The sequence below is a fragment of the Myotis lucifugus genome, unplaced genomic scaffold (assembly GCF_000147115.1).
Source record: "Myotis lucifugus unplaced genomic scaffold, Myoluc2.0 scaffold_32, whole genome shotgun sequence".
In the NCBI taxonomy this organism is placed as follows: Eukaryota; Metazoa; Chordata; class Mammalia; order Chiroptera; family Vespertilionidae; genus Myotis; species Myotis lucifugus.
This window is the reverse complement of record NW_005871080.1, coordinates 6,716,557-6,736,094: the sequence shown is the minus strand read 5'-3', so window position 1 is coordinate 6,736,094 and position 19,538 is coordinate 6,716,557. Positions and strand designations below refer to the sequence as shown.

Genomic DNA, 19,538 nt, shown 5'->3' with positions numbered 1-19,538 from the left:
CCCTACTATTTCCAATTAATGTGGAATATTATTGAAATTAAACTAGTTGTTGATTAAGTAGCTCTGATTTAATTGTTATAATTAATAGAATTAGTAGAGAGAGGTAAAAGTTAAGATAAAACATAATAAATTTAAAAAATGCATTAGAAATGAGAATAGCCCTAGCCAGTTTTTGCTCAGTGGTTAGACTGTCAGCCAGTGGACTGGATTCTTGGGTTTGATTCCAGTTAAGGGCATGAATGTGGATTACAGGCTGGATCCCAGGCCCCAGTCGAACCCATGCAGGAGGTAACCAGTTGATGTATCTCTCTCACCTCAATGTTTCTCTCTCTCTCTGTCTCCCCCATCCCTTCCACTGTCTATAAAAATCAATGGAAAAAATATCCTCAGGTGAAGATTAACAAAACAAAACACACACAAAGTAGAAATGAGAATATAAAAAATACTATTAGAATTAAGATATTTATTTTTTTAAATATATTTTATTGATTTTTTACAGAGAGGAAGGGAGAGAGATAGAGAGTTAGAAACATCAATGAGAGAGAAACATCGATCAGCTGCCTCCTGTACATCTCCTACTAGGGATGTGCCTGCAACCCAGGTACATGCCCTTGACCGGAATCGAACCTGGGACCCTTCAGTCCGCAGGCCGACACTCTATCCACTGAGCCAAACCCGTTTTGGCAGAATTAAGATATTTAAAATAAGAGAGAGAAGAAGCAGGTTAGGGAGGGAGGGGGGAGAAACAAGGCCATAGATAAAGATTTAACATTTCAATAGCATAATGACACAAAGAAAAATGTTATGACAAAAGTCATGCTAAGCACAAGAGCCATCAGAATAAATAGCAAGATGAAAATGGTATGAATACAAGTATTTGAACAGACAACATGAAAGAGTTTGAAAAAAAAAGAGATAAATAAGAACAAGCCATACATATTTGGTAAACAACAATACAAAAAGTTCTCATTTAAAAATATCTATGAGGTCATCTAGGTATAATTTTTAGATTGAATCATCACCCTTCTATATTTATTCCAATCCTTGGAATGACTATTTTAGTCTGGAAGAAAGTAACTATTCCCCCTTATCTTGACTATTAGTATAGCACTTATATATGCGTTTTACCCTTGACTTATGTAAATCTCCAGGAAAGGGCATGATCTAAGCCATACAAGTTACCAACAAAAATGTTTCCACTGGCATCTCTGAAATGAGGAAAATAGGAGAGTATTGATTCCAATTATTTTATCAAGACAAATGCTCACATTTTGTAAAACCTAAACTCCTATAAATCACCTGCTTACAAATCTCAAGTTAAATAAAACATCAAGTGAAGATTTTTTTGTGTGTGTTTTTTTTCTGTCAAGCCTGATTTAAATCCACTCATGTTGGAAGGCTCTCATCCTATCAAATCTACCCTCATCAGCTGTTTGAGTAAAAATTTCTCTGAATAAACTACATCTTTTTTTAAAAAAAATCAAAATATTATAGTACTTTAAATTTGTAGATTAACCAGTTTGTTAACCATTGTAGATTTACAGTGTGTATTGCAGCATATATAAACAGTATGAGAATAAGAAGAAGCTTGGGAAATAGTCTATATTCTCAAGAAAGGTATAGCACATTTCTTTTATACACACTTATTACAATTCCAAATATATATTTTTAAAGTATATAAGTATCTTATGGTACCATAGTACCAGCAAAATAAAGTTCTCTGACCAGTCAAAAGCATAGTGATTAAAGTAGTCCTTGGGGAATGATACCTCAAAAATTCAAAGTCAGGATTTTTTGAATATGCAAGGAACATTCTCTATTTGAGAAAGTGCACATAATTGTATCAGGAAGAATTATCTTATCAGAACCAGGAAATACTCTCCTTAAGCCCTGTCAGTATTTCTGTCACAGACTTGTTCATTGTAAAAGTACTGTTTTGAGCAAAAACCTGACAGTGGGGCCTTGAGTTAAATGTAAATAAGTATTTATAGATTTTCCAAAAGATTTATATGACTACTTTTTAGGTTGTTATTGAATATTAAAAGTAAACTAATTGATCTACAGTGGTTTGTTGCATGTAAAGTAAAAACAGCCTGAAAAAATATTTGATAAGCAGAAGGTGATCTTAATTGTTTTGGTACAGATATTCATCACTTTTGTATTAGGTTGTCTTTCTGAAAATTAAGCAAGCAGACTACCATGTATACTTGCTGTATATTATTTTCCCCTACTAATCATACTCTCCCATTTCCAATACTCTCACAGAAAAAAAAGAAGCCACATATATATCAAGTAAACAGAGCACCTTTCTGTTATAAAAAAAGATTATGGTGTGTGTGTGTGTGCATGTGTGTTTGTATAGTATGCATGTGTGCATGCATGCCAGCTCTTGAGGGAATATAGAAGCAATTGTCAAGCTTAGTTTGTAGATACACCTTTACATTTTATTTTAAATTTAGCAGTTTAGTTAGAAATTATATTTCTGATTCTTTTTTGTTGTTATTTTTTTGATGAATGGTCAGATGCAATCACTACAGAAGGGGTTTAGAACTTTATTACTGGGAGGCACACACACAAATGAGAAAACAAAGCAAAGTGAGGTGTAAGTCAAGGAAATGTAAATTCCAGTCACAGTTCTGAGATTCATTAACTTTGTGTCTTTAGGCTAGTTGCTTTACTTCACTGAGCTAGTTTTATGTTTGTTTGTTTGTTTTTTTCAGTTTAAATTATTTTGTTTCCAATACAAAAAAAATTTATATTATGTATTTAAGGTATATAATGACATTTGTCCCAACCCCTGTAAACATTACATTGTTTGAAGTAGTTAGTTGTTTATAGATTTATTTATCGCACTTAAATTTTATTTTATTTTATTTATTGGTTAAGGTATTACATATGTGTCCTTATGCCCCATTGCCCTCCCATCCCACTCTTGTTCATGCCCTCACCCCCCTGGTGTCTGTGTCCATTGGTTAGGCTTATATGCATCCATACAAGTCCTTTGGTTGATCTCTGCCCCTTACTCCCACCCTCCCCTACCTTCCCCCTGAGGTTTGAGCATCTGATCGATGCTTCTCTGTCTCTGGATCTTTTTTTGTTCATCAGTTTATGTTGTTGATTATAATCTACAAATGAGTGAGATCATGTGATATTTATCCTTCTCTGATACATTTTGCTTAGCAAAATGCTCTCAAGCTCCATCCATGCTGTTACAAATGGCAGGAGTTCCTTCCTTTTTACAGCAGCATAGTATTCCATTGTCTAGTTGTACCACAGTTTTCTAATCCACTCATCTGCTGATGGGCACTTAGGCTGTTTCCAAATCTTAGCTATGGTAAATTGTGCTGCTATGAACAAAGGGGTACACATATCCTTTCTGATTGGTGTTTCTAGTTTTTTTATATACAGGTGGTGTGTGGTATAATGGAAAGCATCCTGACTTGAATGTAATGTGAGAAGCATGAACATCCTGCCTTTGTCAGGAGGGAATCTTAGTGGAATTTAATTTCTCTGAGCCTCATTAGAAAACTGTATAACACGACACAGTGTTCATCTGTAGCTCTGTCACTTAATTGCTTTAAGACCTCTAGCAAATAACTCCCCTCATGCTTTATTTTTATCATCAGTAAAAGGGGACCATGATTAGTATCCTAGGAAGGGCTACCGTTGACTCATATAGTGCCTTCACCCAAATGAGAAAAATTTGTCCCCTTTTCAAGACAGTTCATTTCCATTTGTGGGAAAATATATGCACCTCTGTTGCCTGTGATATCCACATCATCCTAGCATCCTACACAATCCAGTCAACTATCCCCAATGCCCTGCTCAAGATTGTTGTCAGGATCAAAAGAGATAATCTATATAAGGATCATATTGGGGCATCTGGATAATATTAATTATCCATTTTGTGTCAGTAATATCATCATCAACTTAATCATAAATATCTTCTTTAACATGGAAATAATCTCATTTAACATGGAAATAATCTCAGGATAGAAGACTAAATTAGCAAAGGCTAAAGCCCTGCCACATGGTGGGGCATGGGAATAAATAGTTGAAGAGAAACGCCTGGTAAATACCTCTATAAGATAGTTCCTCAGTAAATAGCTGCTGATTGATTAATTTCTAGTTTCCTTAAAGAAAATCCATATTTATATTGAGAAGTCTGGTACAATGACAAAAATGTCGTCACTGTTTAAATGAAAAATACATAGCATGTCATTCATTTAAAAAATTGAATCCTATTATATAGTAGATAATAAAAGCCTAATATGCAAATCAACTGAACAACAGAAAGACCAGCAGATGACTGGTCGCTGTAACATAGACTGACCACCAGGGGGCAGACACTCAATGCAGGTTCTGCCCCCAGCCCGCAGGCCCCAGGCCAGCCAAGGCGGGTTCCAGTGGGGGCCCCCCCGATTACCCCGCCAGTCACCCCGCAGAGGGAGGTGACCAGTGGCAGTGGCGGGGGATGGGGCCAGTGAGTGGGCGACATCAGGCCAGCCAAGGTGGGTGCCAGGGGGGTCCCGCCAATCGCCCCACAGATTGGCCCTGATCGCCGGCCAGGCCTAGGGACCCTACCCGTGCAGAAATTTTGTGCACCCGGCCTCTAGTTATCTTATATGTACAAATTTGCAAGTGAAATATAACACAATTCCCCAAAGGTCAATGTACAGAAAGAAATATGGTTTTTTTTTCACTATCAAATTTCATCTACTTTATAGCCTAACCCAGTGATCAATTCAGAATTAAAAATGATAGCAATCTAATATATATTATGGCAACCTAATATGAGATATTAGTAATATCCATGTTAATACTAATATATATCAGTTATGCATTTCTACTGTCTTTTCAGAAATTAATGGTATGTAAGTCATCATTTCAAGTTTGTGTTTTATTACTATTACTGTAAAGATGGCCCTCAACTGTACCTCAAAATGAGTGTCCTGGGTCACCAGGAGGAAGGGTCAGGTAAATCTATTGTTTTAACTTTGGAGCAACCCATCATCCATAAGTACTTGAAGAATATCTGTATTAATCATCTAATAACTTTTCATTTAAAATATATTTCATTTTCATACAAATAGCACTTTCTAAATTAGGTTTTCTTAGAGGGTTATAACCACTAATATAGGGATGGGTCTTTTATTCCATCAGCTTGACTGGTGATTTTATTTCACATGTCTCTAACAGGATTACAATGCCTGCAGTTTTAGTGCTGTGATAGTACATCTCTTCAAGGAAAAGGAGGGATTTTTAAGTCACTGCATTATTCTTATACTGACATAAAATAAATGGAATTTTGTTAGATATATTACAGAATGCTATATTAGTCTGTTAGGGGTCTCAGAACAAAATACCATAGACTGAGTGGCTTAAGCAATGGAATTTCATGTCCTCACAATTCTGGAAGCTAGAAGTCCAAGAGTAAAATGTTGGATAGAGGCCCTGACTGGTTTGCTCAGTGGATAGAGCGTTGGCCTGAAGGGTCCCGGGTTCGATTCCGGTCAAGGGCATGTACCTTGGTTGCGGGCACAGCCCTGGTGGGGGGTGTGCAGGAGGCAGCTGGTCGATGTTTCTGACTCTCTGTCCCTCTCCCTTCCTCTCTGTAAAAAAATCAATAAAATATATCTTTAAAAAAATGTTGGATAGAGTTAGCCTCTGTCCATGGATTGCAGATGGCTACACTCTTCCTGACTCTTCAAGAGTTCTTCCATCTGTATGTGCAGGGCTCCAGTGTGTCCTACTGTTGCAAAATTTCCTGCTCTTATAAGGTACCAGTCAGATTGGAGTAAGACCTACTGTAATGACCTCATTTGGCCTTAAAGAGCTCTTTTAAGGCCCTTTCTCCAAATACAGAAACTTTTTGAGGTGCTGGGGATTTGGAGCTTCAATATACAAGTTCAGAGGGAGCACAATTCAGCCTGTAACAGAGGCTATGGTAGGAAGTTAGGATATAGAATTTCTGATTTCTGGATTCCTATTCCATCCTGTTACCCATTAGTTAAGAGACTCTTTACCAAGCAACTTGTTCATGTCTCAGATTTCTTATTGCTTTAATGGACACAATGCCTGGTCTATATTTCTCAAAAAATAGCTGCAATGACAAAATGATATTTAATACTAATAATGTACATATCCTTAAGACATTATCAAAGTAGAAGTACACCTTATTTCTACAATTCTTTTTTGTGAAAGATTAAAATTAGTCTTATGGTTGTAAGCTGAATTCTAGGAAAGTCCTTTACATTAATAATTACTTTTCTCTTGGCAACTCCATCAGAAATGCTGGGAAGTAATTGCTTGTTTGTTTGCTTTCTTCTTTGCAATTGAGTATCCAGTTAAGGGATTCTCCCCTCTTCAACCGAGCTTTTAAGGTTTACCCTTCCCTCACAAAGCTTTTTTTTTTCTTCAGAAAAAGAAAGAGAGATAGAGAGATGAGAGACAGAGAGAGAGGGAGAGAGGGAGAGGGAGAGAGAGGGAGAGAGAGAGAGCTCTTGTAGGCTGAGTGGGTTGCTATAAGCCACATTTACTGGTATTCTCCAACCTACTCCATTTTTACCCATTCTCTCATGAACTTTTCTTTTCTTTTTTGAGAAATTTTCTCCATACTGAAAATTAGGAAAGCTAATGTTACAAAGATTTTAATTTAAAAATTCAACCCAAAGTCAGTTATGCTGCCTGAATCTGAACAGGGCCAAGATATAAATTAGTTAAATGATGACACTTTTCATCCTACTGAAAATTCTATAGTCATGTTACAATAGGGCTTTATATCCTGCTTTCAGGGGAGGATGATGGAAGATGTGAGGGAAGGGAGAAAAAAAAGAAAGACATTGCCATTAAAATAAGTTCTTAGAACACAACATACTTTAGAGCTTAATTTAGCAAAATATGTCATTTTAGAAGCCCTTCTGGAAAGTCAAATGTAAATGTTATACACTGACTATAAAGAATAAAACACCCTCCAGGAAGAAAGGTGCTCACCCAGGAAAGGTAAGAAGCCTTCATCCCCAACCCCAAATGCTAGATTAGCTGGGGATAAATGATGGATTGGACAGTTTCTGAGAAGACTCCTTGTTCAGCCTTCAGAATGTCCCTACGGAGCACTGCAAGAGCACTTGTTTACAGTATATCATCCCTTAAGCCAAGGAGATTTTACTAGAGTTGTCTCTAGAATCCATTCATTTTATTTTACCCCCTTTATTTTACATTATTTCAAAGTTTTTATTCCCTGCAGTTTCCAGTGCAGGCTAAGGGGCCTTGAGTCCCTTCTTATCCTGTGACCTGTCTTGTATCAGAAAAAACCAAATAGCTGTGACTTCTTGAGTAAAGAGCGAGGCCTTTTTTAATGCTGGTCTTGCTTTGCTTCTTGGAACTGTAGTGCACTCAGTTTTATCACCTACACCTCCAATCAAGTTCTTAAACTTGCAGAGGCAGACTGCAGAGATGCGTTAGCACATTGTGGGGCAGAATAAAGAGAAATGAGACCTTCCCCCATCCCATTCCCACTGTGCTAGGGAAATGAGTCAATATTAGGCCCTTACAATCCACAATTGTATTTTCCCCCACCTTCATGTCTACCTTCCTATCAACTCTTAAGTGGGAGTCTTTTTATCATTAAAGATGGGTCAGTGTTTTGGTCTCTCTGCTACTAAAATGAAGAGCCTCACAATAAAATGAAGAGCAAAACAAAAAGAATTGAAAGAGACACAAACTGCCCTCCTGGGTCTCACATGCTTTTATTTTAATGTGTAAGATCATTTCAGCTTCTCTACCTGACAAAATGCTCTGCTTTGGGGTTCTCATATATTAGCTCATTGCACAACGAACTCTAAATCACTACTACTTACAAACAAGGACCACACTTCATTTTACTATTCCTATAGTCTACTTTCAGTGCTCTATTCTACTACGTATGTTTAAAGAGCAATATCTATTTACTAATAATCTCCCACCTTGTTTCTGACCTCTGTCAAAGAAAGAAAGTTTAAAAGGAAATTTCTACCTTATACCTAGGGGAAAGGTCATTTTGTGAATACAAGAAGTTCCTTAATATCCTCCTGTCTAAATAAAGTTAAAATCATACAATAGAAACATAATAAAGGCAATAGTCACTCCAAATAGAGGTACATCTAACCCTAATAACTTACAGCCATTTTCATTTTGTTATAAATGCTGCTATTCTTATTACCTGGGAGACTTGTTATTTTTACTGCAATATCCAATTAGAACGGTTCACTCCCAAAGCCAATGTTTCACAATTCTGTTGGGATAGCCTTCCATGTTTTTCAAATAACTCCATATTTATAAATTAGGTGGCCTATAGGGTCCTCTTAGGACTTTGATCCTTCTTTACCTCAGTATTTCAAGAAAGGAGGACAAGTTCAAATAAATTTGAATTCTGCTTTCACCAATAACAGCCAACTTAGAGGAATACAGAAGGCCCATAAACTCAATTTCCTAAAATGACATAACGTCTAAATTTCAGGACTGCAGTGTCAATTAAGAAATATTACTCACTAACATGACTTTCAGGAATGTATTTTAGCTTTAGTTAATCAGTCAAGATGATCTTTTTGTAAGAGTTCCTAGAAAAAGCCTCCTGTCCCAAAATAATCTCTATACAAAATTTGTCTTAATGTTTAAATGTAATATATCTAATTATTAAAAACTGTTAACAATTTAACTTGAATGTGTGCATGTGGTAAATTAATCCTATTCCTAGTCACATCCTTAGAGAATAAACTCACTTTAAGTAAGAATTGGCTATGGGGGCAGTTAGGACTCTACATAAGAAGACCCTTAGGGCACGGTGCTTGCTCAGAACCCTGAGCATCTGGGATGCAGAATGGGGTGTGCAGTAAAGAGGGGATTTGACTATGGAGCAGGCATGTTCTAAACACTTCACTATGAGGCAAGTTCTATCATGTCCATTGTACAAAGGAGGTAATGGGGTCCTAAAAGGGTTAAGTTAGCTGCCAAGGAGAAAAGATATTTGAGAAGGAACTTGACTTGGAGACCAGTAGTTGAGATGCAGAAGCCCTGATCATATGCTAGGGGTGCCACCTCCTATGTAGTGGATGGAGAGGAGAAAAGAGAGTGAAGGGACACTGTGGCATATGTTACCTGGTGCCTCTGCCTTCCCAATATCTATTCTCCCCTTTTCTGTACTAGCAGAGCCACCTTTTTTGGGGGGGAGGGGACGGGGATGGAAGGAGCAACAAGCCCTGTTGAAAATGCTCATTGCCCTATATATACTTCATCTGATCAGTTCTGGTGAAGCAGATATCTATCAGCAGCACATCCTAACATTGCTTTCTGTGAAAGTTACTGCTTTTCTGTAAAACAGAAATCAGCTAGCACTTGCCTTTTTCCTTTACTTTTCCCCTTCTTTCTGCCTAAAATGGAATCATCTACTGGCAGAGGTAGAGCGTTGATACTGTGGGTGTAAGACTGACAATTCCATGCTGAGGATAGCAGAGCAGAAAGAGAAAGCTGGTGCCATTCGAGATCTGACATTAATACTGGATTTTCCACCTTTTTACTTTTTATGTGAAAAAATATGAACCCCTATTTGGTTAAGCTACTGTTTCTATTCCATGTGTTCAAGTGTAATCCTAATAAATAAGGAGAATAAACCTACTAAAATAGAAGAATAAACCTACCTTTTGCGGAAAATACCATATGGCCTGAGTGTGGCACTACATGGTAGTGGGTACACACACAGCTCTATGCCACGTGCTTCCACTGTGAGGCGTTATTCTGTTCCCTGTGGTGACTCTACATGGGCACAGACCCACCCTTATAATTTCACAAAGAATATAGTTCAGCAATGACATTACAACAAGGGTTAACAAACCACAGCCAGCCAAATCTGTCCTCTGCCTTGTTTTTGTACAGACTATAAGCTGAGAATGTGCATTCTATTTTAAAGCATTTAAAACACAAGAATAATATTCAACAGAGATCACATGGATTCATGAAATCTAAAATATTTACCACCTGGTTCTGTATAGAAAAAGTTTGCCGGTTCCTGAAGAAGGACAGGGCAGAGTCAATGTGCAAATTATCACAACTTTCCAGGTTGCAATTACCCTCTTATAAGGCCATTTTTATTCTCCTTTGTTGGCCAGTGAGTCATCTATCGAAAATATGATCTATAATTAATGTGCCCGCTAAATAATTTTCTGACTGGGAAGTAGGATAGAGTAACAGGAAGGAAGGAGACATAGCAGCACCAATTCAGTCCTGGCTTAAAAAGAAAGAACCAGTTTAAAGTACATTAAATTCAATTTCTCAGAAAATATCATACATCAGCTGGAGCTGATTGTTGGAAAGGAAGTATCATTAAGCATTCAACAGAAAATCCTAGAAGGGATTAAATGTTGAACACTTCGAAATAAAAGTGCCTTTCAAGAAAATTTTCCAGCCACAGGTGGTCCCAAGCTTTCATTTCACAAATAAATGTCCCCACTTTCCATTTAAATTCTTGTCACACACAACTCGAGACTAACAACCGAACTGAAAGCCCTGAGTCAAAGGATGGTGATTTGATTTCCCTGATTTTCTATTCTCATGTCCTCATAGGGCTTGAAGATGATTAGCCATTTATTTAGACACTTGAAGTTACTTCAAATAATGTGGAGAAATCTAGACTTTCATTTTTAATATAAGGCTAAAGAATACTTGCTCATATCAAATGGTAAATTATAAATTATGAAAGTTATCCGTTTTCATATTTTAGAAACCTCATCTTGGTTGTTCTGTATGCAGGTTTATTTTCTAAGCATTTCAGTCATCAGCATTTCACAACAAAAGCTTTTCTTCTTCCTTGACAATATCCCCCTTTTTTCCTATAAGAATTTTGTCATCATTTCAGAGCTTTTACAATGTTGTAATAAATTCCATGTTGTATTGGTTTTCTTATCATATTAAAGGCGAAGTGGATTTAGGAAAAATAAGTGTATTGCTTCAACTGTTTTCATCTAATATTTTGTAGATACACGTACTTCCAACCAAAATGTATAACATACATTTGTTCATATTCTGAGCACAAAATCACCCTTCCTAATAATCAGTCTTTATGGTTTTAGATTTCTAGTATTTATCTTTCACATTGAATGTGTACATTAATGTCATAAAATTTTGCATTTTATGGATATCAGTGATGACTGAATATGAATGATGTAAAACAACACATTATAAAGCACTATGATTAGAAAAATGGTAATTGTGAACATCTGGGTAAGCAATTTAAAATTCAAAAGTCTTATATGTTTTATAAAGGGTTTTTTCTATGCTTGTCCAGATTTCAATTGGTATTATCTGAAACCATTGATGGGAAACAGGCTAATTACATGTAGATCCAAGTATGTTGTCCAGATTAAATGTCCAGGTAGAAAAATAGTTACTTCTCTTTCTTTGTTATATGACTACATTGATATAACAATAGTTTTAGTGTTTCCTTTAAGGATATTCAGCAATTTTGATTTTTGAGAATAGAATAAGAATGGCCAAAATAAAGAAATATTTTTAAATCTAATCCATCAAATGTTATTGGAGAAGAAAATAGCTATATACTTAAAAGCTGATAAAACCGAAACCAGTTTGGCTCAGTGGATAGAGCGTCGGCCTGCGGACTCAAGGGTCCAGGGTTCGATTCCGGTCAAGGGCATGTACCTGGGTTGCGGGCACATCCCCAGTGGGAGATGTGCAGGAGGCGGCTGATCAATGTTTCTCTCTCATCAATGTTTCTGACTCTCTATCTCTCTCCCTTCCTCTCTGTAAAAAATCAATAAAATATATTTTTTTAAAAAAAGCTGATAAAAATGTCTTGAGTAGGTAAGAATTTCATTTTTAAAAATGAGCAGAAAAACTTATTTTTTTAACCCACATGCGATTTCTAATTTGAGGCCTCAGTCTGCTGAAGCCCCTAATCTCTGAATTGAAGGACCCACCTTTTCCAAAAACCAAGGTGGTGTCTATTTTATGGGCAGGGTGGATATTCAAAATATTTAAGAACATTGTGGTGGAGACACTGACCATTCAGAGCAAATGTCCAATCAGTCAGCTGTCAAACACACCCTGGTCCACTGATGTGGCCTTCCTGGGTATCAGCCGTGTTCTAGAAGCAGGAATTCAGTGAGGGCGGGTAGCAGAGTATTTGTCATTTACACAATTTGACATTTACTCTAAGGTTTTCTCTCCCAGGGCTTTAGTTTTGACCATCCAGGTCCTGGCTCCTGTTCTATACCACAAATCCTCTCCAGTCTGATTCTCTGACTCATCTCACTCTTGAGCACAAAGAGACACCATCATTCTCTATTCTTCACCAGCATCAGTCTAGGTAAGCTGTCCAGTCATTTTTTTCTCAACTGTTTTTGCATTGAGCCAAGTACACAGCTCCATAGCATCTCACCTTCAACCTGGCTTTCCTGCATATGGATAGCAAAAATATATCTCATGTTTCTGTAATTTTTTCCCCATCAGGAATTTGTTGGGAGGATCAGGACAGAAATGCAACACTCCAGTACCAACATTCAATAATTATCCTTTTATTCTGATTATGCTATGAAAATCCTCCCAGCTAATGAGGAAAGAACTCCTAGATTACACTTAAAAAGGAGAGGATGAAGCTTAAAAATAATATATATATCATATACATATAATATTAATCATATATAATATGATTTCATATGGTCAGAGCATTATATATAACCATATATAATGATTTATTAATAATCATAAATAATGACTTAATAATCATATATAATATGATTTCATATGGTAAGAGCATTTATTAATAATCATAAAAATTTTCTTTTCACATTACTGTGCTATCTACACCCCTAGGCACAATTATGAGATATATTCCCATTTTTAAACAACTTTATTAAGATAAAATTAACATATAATTCAACCCTTTTAGTATGTAAAATTCAATGTTTTAAAATACATTAACATAACTGTGCAACCATAACTGCGATCCCATTTTAGCATATTTGAATTTCACCAAAAAGAGAGCCCATGCTCATTAACAGTCAGTCCTTATTGCCTTCTACTATATCCCTCATCTATTCTCTGTGTCTATATATTTGCCAATTTTGGATCTTTCATATGAATGACATCATACCACACGTGGTCTTCTGTGACTGGCTCCTTCCCCTTAGCCTTTTTCCATGTGTCATGTATGAGTACTTCTTTTTATTGCCAAATAATATTCCTTTGTATGAATTTACACATTTGATTTCTACATTAGAGTTTGTTTCTATTAATCTATTTTTTCTCTTTTCATGCCTATGTGTTCCTCTCACTCAAAATGTGTGAGATAAATTTTTGGAGAGGGTCTTATTCCCTTTTAGTGCTGTGTTTCAAAGGATTATTTTCCTCTTCAAGTCATTTTTCTCTAGGAGTAACACAATCACCTTGAAATAATTAACCTTGCATCTTCTTCCCTACATAAGTCAGTTCACGCTATGAAATTGCATTTTGTGCTTTCATTCACATAGTCATTTTAAAGGAAACATAAATGAAAAGTTTCGAGTTTCTCGGGCTCGGTGGAAAAAAAGAATCAACTACAACATCAGCCAACCGTGAAACAACTGACATTTAGCTTCACATGTAAAGTAAATCTGAATGGCAGGAAAACCTTTCTACTCACAGGTATCTAAAGACTCGTCTGAATCATCAGGGCAGTCAGGGTCCCCATCACACAGCCAGCTCTGGGAGACACAAGTCACATGATCGTGGCAAAGAAATTCACCAGGATCACAGGACTGCTGATCTGAAAATGAAAATGTTTCAAAATAAAATATGACTGATCTGAGCATGAACACAAGAGCAGTACAAAGATGAAATGTGAGAAACCAATACATAAAAGGTACATGAATGTGATCCACATTTTCTATTCAGCTGCAAAGCTAAGCCAATTATTTTCTTAATTATAGCCTCTCTGCTCAAGTCCACCTTATTGATAGAATTGACTTTGATGTAGTCTCACACAGTCTGTTCTGGAAATTGTTATGAATTCTGTTTATTTTTTGTGACTAGCGGTTTTGTCATACTAGATAAGGCACATAGAATCCCACCAAGTGAGTTTATAGATGTTGACATTTTGAACACAGACATATTCCTCCTTTGTTCCAAAAAAAACACACCTGTAATAAATGATAACTAGTGTACCTAAACCGAAACTCTGCATGTTTAGTTCTTAACTTTCCATACTAATGCCATAGCTTCATGTCTCTAGACTAATTAGATGCCTAATCTCATAATATTTTCTTGTCCATTTTGCTAAAACTTTCCAGGTGACAGCTTCGGCTGCTGAACAGCAAAAGTGATAGTACACTTCCATAAAGTTTTGCTGTAACTCAGATTTCTACACTCGGTTGCATCCAAAATGCCCATTATGTTCTTTTTACGTTTTAGAATATTTAGGGCCTTCTTCATATCCCAGCAAACTCATCAGATGTTGTTTCTTTGCAATATACTTACTTATACTTACTTATACACTATAAATCAATTCAATAAAAATATTTCATTTTTATATTTTAACTGGAAAATAAACATTTCTTAAAATAAATGACCTTCAAATGCAATGGAGTGCTGACAACACCTTAGTCCTTTGATACCACTTACACTTTTGTCATGTATATACAGGGATGATTCAATTATTTTTAAAATCCATAAATAAATAGGTATTTCAATATATATCAAATGAAATTTATAAGTGATATGAAAACATTGAACCGTAACTTAATTGGCACTTTTACCTCAGAAATTACAAAAGAATGATGATCTTCCATGCAATGGTTTGATAAAATATGGTATACCTTTCCTTTCTCTTCCTCAATGTCTTTCCTCCCATCACAACATAATTTTCAATAAATATACATTACAAACCCACATCTTTAATCTATAGACATTGGTATAAACTATAGATATTTCCTGAAAATTAATATTATCTTATCCTATTATATTTTCAACACACCATCAATGCCACACTCCATACCACTGCTATCATATTGCTATTTTTTACATAAAACAGTTAAGTTCTTAATTATATTCTGTATTTGGCCCTAGACTCAGTGCTAAACAATCAAAGATTCTTTGCCTTCAAGGATCCAGCAGACTACCATGCCAACAGATCCAGGAATAAAAGAAAAGTACTTTGTATACAAAAAGTTGTCAACTAAGTGATTTAAAAAAAAAAAGCTGCTAAAACAGCGGTTCTCAAACTGTGGGTTGCGACCCCTTTGGGGTTCGAACGACCCTTTCACAGGGGTCGCCTAAGACCATTGGAAAACACATATATAATTACATATTGTTTTTGTGATTAATCACTATGCTTTAATTATGTTCAATTTGTAACAATGAAAATACATCCTGCATATCAGATATTTACATTATGATTCATAACAGTAGCAAAAGTACAGTTATGAAGTAGCAACGAGAATAATTTTATGGTTGGGGGTCACCACAACATGAGGAACTGTATTAAAGGGTCGCGGCATTAGGAAGGTTGAGAACCACTGTGCTAAAAGGAGAGAACACAAAGTAGAAAGAGATAGAGATTAATCAAAAAATAGTTTTGGGATGTAAGCATAACTTTAAAGATGGAGAGGATATGAATAAATGAAGAGTAAATATAGGACACTCCTGACAAGGATGTGAAAAAAAATTGCTAAGACAGTAGCTATTAAATGTATTTGAGACAAATAAAAGTTTTCTACTAAAATTAAGATGACATTCAGGTTATATAACCTGGGTTTTCTCCACCAAACATTATGTCACATGTATAAGTGTGTTCCAATGCTAAGGGACGGCAACTTAAATGTTGCTTAGAAAGTCCCATAATTTCTACAGTTCATAACAGGATAAAACTCAAATTATTTTGCTTATAAAGAGATGCTATAATTTATCAGCAAACAAGGATGAGTTCTGATAGTATAGAAAAATTTAGTAATAATTATACCGAGACAAAATGTATAAACCAATTCTGTCCCAAAAAAACCAGAATACATTTTCAATGTACCTATAGCTACTGTGCAGTTGATGTATGATCTCAAATGCCAAGTTTTCTCTTCCTTCATTCCTCCCAAACTATAACAAATTGCTATGAGGAGAGGGGGAAAGAGATAGTACCTTACTAAACGCCATTGCATAGTGCCTGACTCAGTGAATAATCAATAACTACTGACTGGAAGTAAAAAGAAGTAAAAAGAACCATAAAGAACAATTTATCATGTTGGAAAATAGCACCACAAAAACATAGGTCAGGGTCAGTAATGAAGGACCTTGATTACTGTAGAAAGCATTTTGTAGATCATTTGAAGCCATGAAAAAGTACTTAAGAAAGTATATTTATTATAAAATATGGTACAAATTCGTGTGTAGGCTATTGTAATTATCTAGAGACAAGTTCAAGATGACTGAGCTAAAGTAGTAGGAACTAAAATGAATATTCTGCTCCACATAGTGTAAGAGTTAAAACTGATGAATAAAATGGTTGAAAAGCTTAAAGATGACTCAAAGTAAATAGCCTCAGAAACTGATTAGATAGTATCTCAAAACCAAGGTAGGACATAGAAAAAAAAAAACCTCTGTGTTTGTGCGTGTGTGTTTAAATGTACAGTCATGTGGGCATAAAATAATAATAGTAGAGATAATAGAGGAAATAATTAATTTATTTATAGTGCTTTTTAACTAAAAAAAAATGCCACCTCCAATATCTCAATTTGTACATTTATTTCTTTTTTTTAGCAATTATTATTGAGCTTCTACTACTAGGCCCTGCAGATACAATGGTGGGGGGAAAAACAAAGGAGAAGTTCTTGGCATCATGGGGCACATTATGGTGGGGAACAAAAACAATCTAAATGAGTTAATTATATAGAATATTAGGAATAAGCCCTATGGAGAACAGTAAAACAAGATGGGGATTAAGTGTTGGAGACCGGAAGGATGGAGGTAAATTTCAAATAAGTTAGAGAATCTGTCAGTGAGAAGGTGACATTTGAATAAAGGCTTATGGAGGTGAGAGTGACATCCATTTGAATAAAAGGTCATGTGCTAAGCACTTGAAGCAAGAGGGAGCTCAGCAAAGTAAGGAAAACTGAGGAGGGCAGAGTGCTGGGAAAAAATGACAGGATGAAAAACCGAAGTCAGGGATTTGGGGAAGATCGGGTTGAGGGTGGCACATGAAGGTTTTGAGTTTTGCTAAAAGCCAAGATGGGAAACCATTGGAAGGTTCTGAGTAGAGAGACACAATCTAACTCACTTTTTGTTAAAGGTTCACTCTGTCTACTGCATTGAGAATAGAGTACAATGAAGTGGGAAGATCACCGAGGATGTTATTGCAGTAACAGGTGAGAGAGATGGTTGCGTGGGCAAGTGTGTTGGGGAAATGAAGTTTCACGACAGTATTTGATGAGGAAACTGAAGTCAAATACCTTGCTCACCATTTCATTACATGTCAAAATCTTGAATTCAGGTTTTGACCTCAAATGTATTACTTGCCAACTGTTTTTGTAATATCCTGAGTATGATGTACTTGGGAGACATTCAAGTATAAATATGCAGCCTGGCCAGTGTGGCTCAGTGGTTGAGTGTCAGCCTATGAACCAGGAGGTCACAGTCCGATTCCCGGTCAGGGCACATGCCTGGGTTGTGGGCTGGTCCCCAGTGTAGGGTGTGCAGGAGGCAGCCGATCAATGATTCCCTCTTGTCACTGGTATTTGTATCTCTCTCTTCCTCTCCCTTCTTCTCCAAAATCAATAAAAATATATATTTTTTAAAGAATAAATATGCATTAGACAGTGATATATTTAAGCCTGAAATTCAGGAGAAGCATCAAAAGTGGAAACACAGAACAGAACTGAAACTGTAAGAAGACAGTGAAAACATGGGAATAGGTGTAGCTGAAATTAAAGTGGGGAATTAATGTGTGTGTGGGAGAGAGAGAGAGAGAGAGAGAGAGAGAGAGAGAGAGAGAGAGAGAAGCATAGGTCAAGCAAGGAGACAGAGAAGACAAAGTTTAGCCAGAAATAGGAAAGGCGAAGGGCAAGGGGAAAGGAGAGTCATTAAAAATATGTGGAATTTCAATAACTGGATTGAGGAAGGGGATCACTGGTGACAAAATTCAAGTATGATGAGTTCTGAAAAGATGGCATAGACTTGCAGGCTGAGGTAAAGGTCCCACTGAAGAAAGAGAGAGACGGAGGCTCAGGAAGGATATGAAAGTGAAGCCCTTTCCTAAGGAAAACTCATGGGGCTGCAATGAGAACCTAAACAATACTGGGGGCAAAAAAGAAAGGATAAAAAAAAGATAAATTATTAGCTGGTAGGAAATAAAATTAAGGTGTTCTTACCTGGTTTTGTTTTCTCAAAGAACTGGACAGCAAGACTTTTGGAATTTGAGGGAGTAAAATTGGAAAAAGTGGTAAAGATTTAGAATAACTGCTATGGAGAACTGGAATGGAATCAACTAGAAATTTGGTGAAAGATTTCTCTCTAAGGCTAAAGAGGATCTAGCTAAGATTGAAAAGTATATATTTGACAGTTGAGTGTTGTGTTCACTTTATTTTGTATTAATATCAAATTATTCACCTACATTAGACCATGGATACAGAATAATCCCCTGGGAAAATCCAAGAAAAAAGTCCCTTTGGAAAATACACAAATTACCCATCCTCATTAGGTATTCTTATGTATCCATCACTAATCCATCATGATTCAAAACTCCCCCCCCCAAGAAGTAAGATAGACCTATAGGGATTTACCTACTGAATCTATATTATCAGTTTGCAAAGCAAGTTCCAACTTTTAAAGACAATTTACATTGTTGCATTTTGGGAAAAAAATTTTATTATTCCTCTGAGAAACAGCCATTAAGAACAGCTTCCTGCCCTAACCGGTTTGGCTCAGTGGATAGAGTGTTGGCCTGCGGACTGGGGGGTACCAGGTTCGATTCTGGTCAAGGGCATGTACCTTGTATGCGGGCACATCCCCATTAGGGGGGTGTACAGGAGGCAGCTGATTGATGTTTCTCTCATTGATGTTTCTAACTCTCTATCCCTCTCCCTTCATCTCTATAAAAATCAATAAAATATATTTTTTAAAAAAGAATAGCTTCCTACAACCCACCTAATTATTTTCAACCAGATATTCCATTTCTCGTCAGTTTTTAAAAGCACCGATTATAGGATTCAAATGAATGGATGTTCAGTAATTCAAGGTGATTATTTTAAAATATATTCACTGGATTGAGTTCCTGGAATCAGAAGCTCAGTATGTTGTGTGTGGGGGTATTTTTCATTCATCCTATTTTATGCTTCATGCTACACTTCTGAGATAGCCACACTAATCTTATTTTAAATGTCTTCCTATTGTGTGAAACATAATGTTATACACTGTAATTAAAACAAGAAGCTTACAAGAAAGTGCAGCCAGTTTCACTTACATCCCTAAGGAAGAAGATCAAAGCTAGTACCATGTCTATCTCTTAATAATAGACTTTTACAACCAAAAGA

General features: G+C 36.2%; 1 protein-coding gene across 1 annotated transcript in view; it reads right to left on the bottom strand.

Annotated features, from left to right (window-relative positions):
* The window catches only part of LRP1B (LDL receptor related protein 1B), a 1,324,618-nt gene extending 1,310,161 nt beyond the window's left edge, over nucleotides 1-14,457 (bottom strand). Inside the window, exons 1-2 of the mRNA XM_023752441.1 lie at nucleotides 14,355-14,457; nucleotides 13,670-13,792 (exon numbers count right to left, since the gene is read on the bottom strand). Of these exons, the coding sequence (XP_023608209.1) occupies nucleotides 13,670-13,792; nucleotides 14,355-14,457 (226 nt within the window). The remainder of the gene's footprint in view (nucleotides 1-13,669; nucleotides 13,793-14,354) is intronic.
* Between the last annotated feature and the right edge of the window lie 5,081 nt (nucleotides 14,458-19,538).